This window comes from Elephantulus edwardii, unplaced genomic scaffold (genome assembly GCF_000299155.1).
Source record: "Elephantulus edwardii isolate Elephantulus edwardi_28Jun2011 unplaced genomic scaffold, EleEdw1.0 scaffold00208, whole genome shotgun sequence".
Classification (NCBI taxonomy): domain Eukaryota; kingdom Metazoa; phylum Chordata; class Mammalia; order Macroscelidea; family Macroscelididae; genus Elephantulus; species Elephantulus edwardii.
In genome coordinates this window covers 507222-510389 of record NW_006399958.1, presented here as the reverse complement: position 1 = coordinate 510389, position 3168 = coordinate 507222, and the positions used below count along the sequence as shown (strand labels likewise).

The 3168-nt window shown below is 55.2% G+C and overlaps 1 protein-coding gene across 1 annotated transcript in view; it reads left to right on the top strand.

Moving 5' to 3' along the window:
* Nucleotides 1–3168, top strand: part of SYNGR4 (synaptogyrin 4) — a 24692-nt gene that overhangs the window by 17237 nt on the left and 4287 nt on the right. Inside the window, exon 2 of the mRNA XM_006897263.1 lies at nt 1614–1851. Within this exon, the coding sequence (XP_006897325.1) occupies nt 1614–1851 (238 nt within the window). The remainder of the gene's footprint in view (nt 1–1613; nt 1852–3168) is intronic.

Sequence of the window (3168 nt, the reverse complement as noted above, 5' to 3'; positions counted from 1 at the left end):
CAATAGACACAGGACAGAACAGAGTTTAGGGCTGTTGTACATAGGGTTGCTATGAGTCGCAAGCGACTCAGTGGCACATAACAACAACAACAAATGTGAACCTTTACTTTGGGTATATATTTTTTTAAAATTTTTTTTTATTATTCTTTTTTTGTGTGTACCGTCAAATCAGATCTGATTGGTACAGGAGGAGATTGTCCCTCCTTCTCCAGCAGAGGATCTGGTGAATTTGAACCACGCACCTCCAGGATTGCAGTGCAGCTTCTTGCCACTAGGCCACCAGAGCTCACTTACTTTGGGTGTATTTTTGGGAAGAACTGTGGTAAGAGACACCATGGTGTTAACAGCAGAGGGTCAGCAAAAGAGGGGAAGACCCTCCACGAGATGAGGTGACCCGGTGACCCAAGCCCACGGCCACGGCCACGTGGGTTTGGGCAGGACAGAGGTGGTGAGGCTCGTCCAAGGTTCAGAGGGTCACTGCAGGTTACACGTGGCCCTGGGGCAGCTAACAGAAACAACAGCTGGGAACCCTGGGGGCACCGTGGTAAAGTGCTTGTCTAGATCCCCAGAGGTCCCAGGTTCAAACCTATCAGCTACAGAAAGATGAAGCAGTTTGCATCCTAAAGTCACAGCATTGCAAACACCTCTGGGGCTGTTCTTTTCCATCGGACAGGGTTGCAGTGTGTCAGAATCACTACCAGCTATGGGCTGGTGGATTTCCTTGGCTTATGGCACAACCCGAAATCGGGACAGATGGGTCCCCCGTCTTTATTCTTTAGCTCTTGATCCTTCGGGCCTCATGGCAGTCCGTGGGGTTTCCATTTAGTACAGAAGGCAGTGGCAATGTGGGAGGGGGAAGTGGGCCTGCAGCGTGACCAGCTTACCTGTGGAATTGTCTTCTGATCCATCAACACAGCGGGTCTCTCCGCCGGCCACCGCTGGCCTGCCTCTCCTTCTGCCGGGGCTTTGCAGTCCCCATTGTCTGAGCTGTCACCTCCCCCTGGTTCGCTTTGTCCCCCAGCGCGGGGTTCTCTTTAAGGCGCCTGTAAACCGAGTTGTTTCCTGAATCCCCTTTTCAGGTTTCTCCTGCTGGTGCACAGATGCCCCGCTGGCCGACTCTAGCAGCTGGCCTTGTCCCCGCCACGTTGTCCGATTTCTCTGTCGCCTCTGGTAGACATCCGGGGGTGTGTGTGTGTGGGGGGTGTGTGTGTGTGTTTTCTCTATAGGTCAATGTCACCTGTGACTAGGGCTCCTTTGACAACTTCCTTTCTCATTGGAGTCCTGTTTATCATCTTGTTCCTTTTTGCTCAGGCTGAAGGACCACCTGTCATGTGGATGTGTGTGGACGGGCAGACGAGGCCAGCGGGGCTGGGAGGGGACTGTGGGGACAGGGGCTAGGGGAGGGTCCAGAGGAGGGAGACCATGGTGACGGCCAGAGAGAGACCCTCCGGGGACGTGGAGAAGGGGGCAAACAGGGCAAGAGGCAGGAGATGTGGAGGCTGGCAGCCCTGAAGGGTCACGGGGACAGGGACGGGACCTCCTGGTGACTGGGCCTCGGGCAGGGCCAGCACTCAGCACAGGCCAGACAGCCTTGCCACCTCCCCCTTCCACAGGTCTTCTCGCTGGTGGTCTTCTCCTCACTGCTCACCGACGGCTACCAGAACAAGACGGACTCCCCGAAGCTCTACTGTGTCCTCAACAGCAACACCCTGGCCTGTAACTTCGCCGTGGGCGCCGGCCTGCTGGCCTTCCTCTGCTGCCTGGCCTTCCTCGTGCTCGACGCCCACGAGGGCCGCATCGCCAGCTCCCGCTTCAAGACCGCCTTCCAGCTCCTCGACTTCATCCTGGCGGGTGAGCCCTGAGGTCCACTCGGACCCCACGCTCTTCTCTGCTCTTCCCACCCGCAGGCCTCGGGTCTCATGGTCCCCAGAAGGCAGCGTTCCAAGGCTGCATCTCTTCCCGCCGCACCTCTCGCCCTTCAGACACAACACAAGGGTCCCCTCCTCTGACCCCCAGGGCTAGTTCTAGAAGCTTCTCTCTCACTCCATCCCCTGAGGCCCTGGGGGGCACCAAGTGTTATAGACTCTCAATTACTGTCAATTTAAACTTAACAGAGGTGTCTCAGGAGCTCTGGTGGTACAATCCTTTACATATTCAGCTCATAACAGAAAGGTCAGTGGTTCGAGAGCCTCAGAAACCCCACAGAGGATCCTGCGGGGTGCCGTCAGTACAGGCACCTTAAAAGACACGCGGCCAAGGGAGCTCTGGTGGCCTAGTGGTAAGAAGCTTCACTGCCATCCCGGAAGAACACAGTTCAAATCCACCAGATGCTCTGCTGGTGAAGGAGGGACAATCTCCTTCTGTACCAGTCAGATCTGATTTGACGGTACACACACAAAAAATAATAAAATAAAAAATAAAAAAAAGACACCTGGCCATCCACATCCTGCCGTGGTCCCGCTCGTTGAAAACCAGCGCGGAGCCCTTCTACGTGGGGTTATTAGGAGTTGAAGTGGCAACTGGCCCTGGTTCTTGAGTCTCCTCTGCTCTCTCCTCGCATTTCCCCACCGTCTCCATCCACCAGTTCTTACAGGGCCACGGGCAGCCGGAAGTGAAGGGCAGGAGCCCAGTCTGCAAGGGCGGGACTAGAGGTCGTTAGTTTGAACCGTCAGCTGCCCTGAGGGAGCAGAACCCGGCCCTCTGCTCCTGTCAAGGCCGCTGCCAAGGATACCCCAGGGTGGTTCTAGTCTGTCCTGCAAGGTCGGTGGGAGGTGGGAGTCGGACTCCCAGCCGCCCAGGGACCCACGCCTGCTTGTTCTTCCTCTGTGTCTCTCTCAGTCAATCTTAATCTATGCCTAACACTGAAGAATGGGAATCCCGTAACACTAAATTGTGCTCAAAGGAAATCTATACCTAGACCAAGAAGTTGATGTCCGAACAGGGCAAGGGAACACTGCGTGTTTTAAAACCAGGGAAGCCGTGTGTTAGGGCTGTACCGTTCATCCAATACCTATTCACTCAGAATGTTGAGTAAATCATTTGAAAAACTGGACTCGAAGAAGAAAAATGCGGCCTCAGGATTGGAGGAAGACTCATCAACAACCACGGGGTCAGTGGCACGACCTGCTCAGGCCTCGGGTGCGTCCTCGGTGAAACGGACATCAGGGC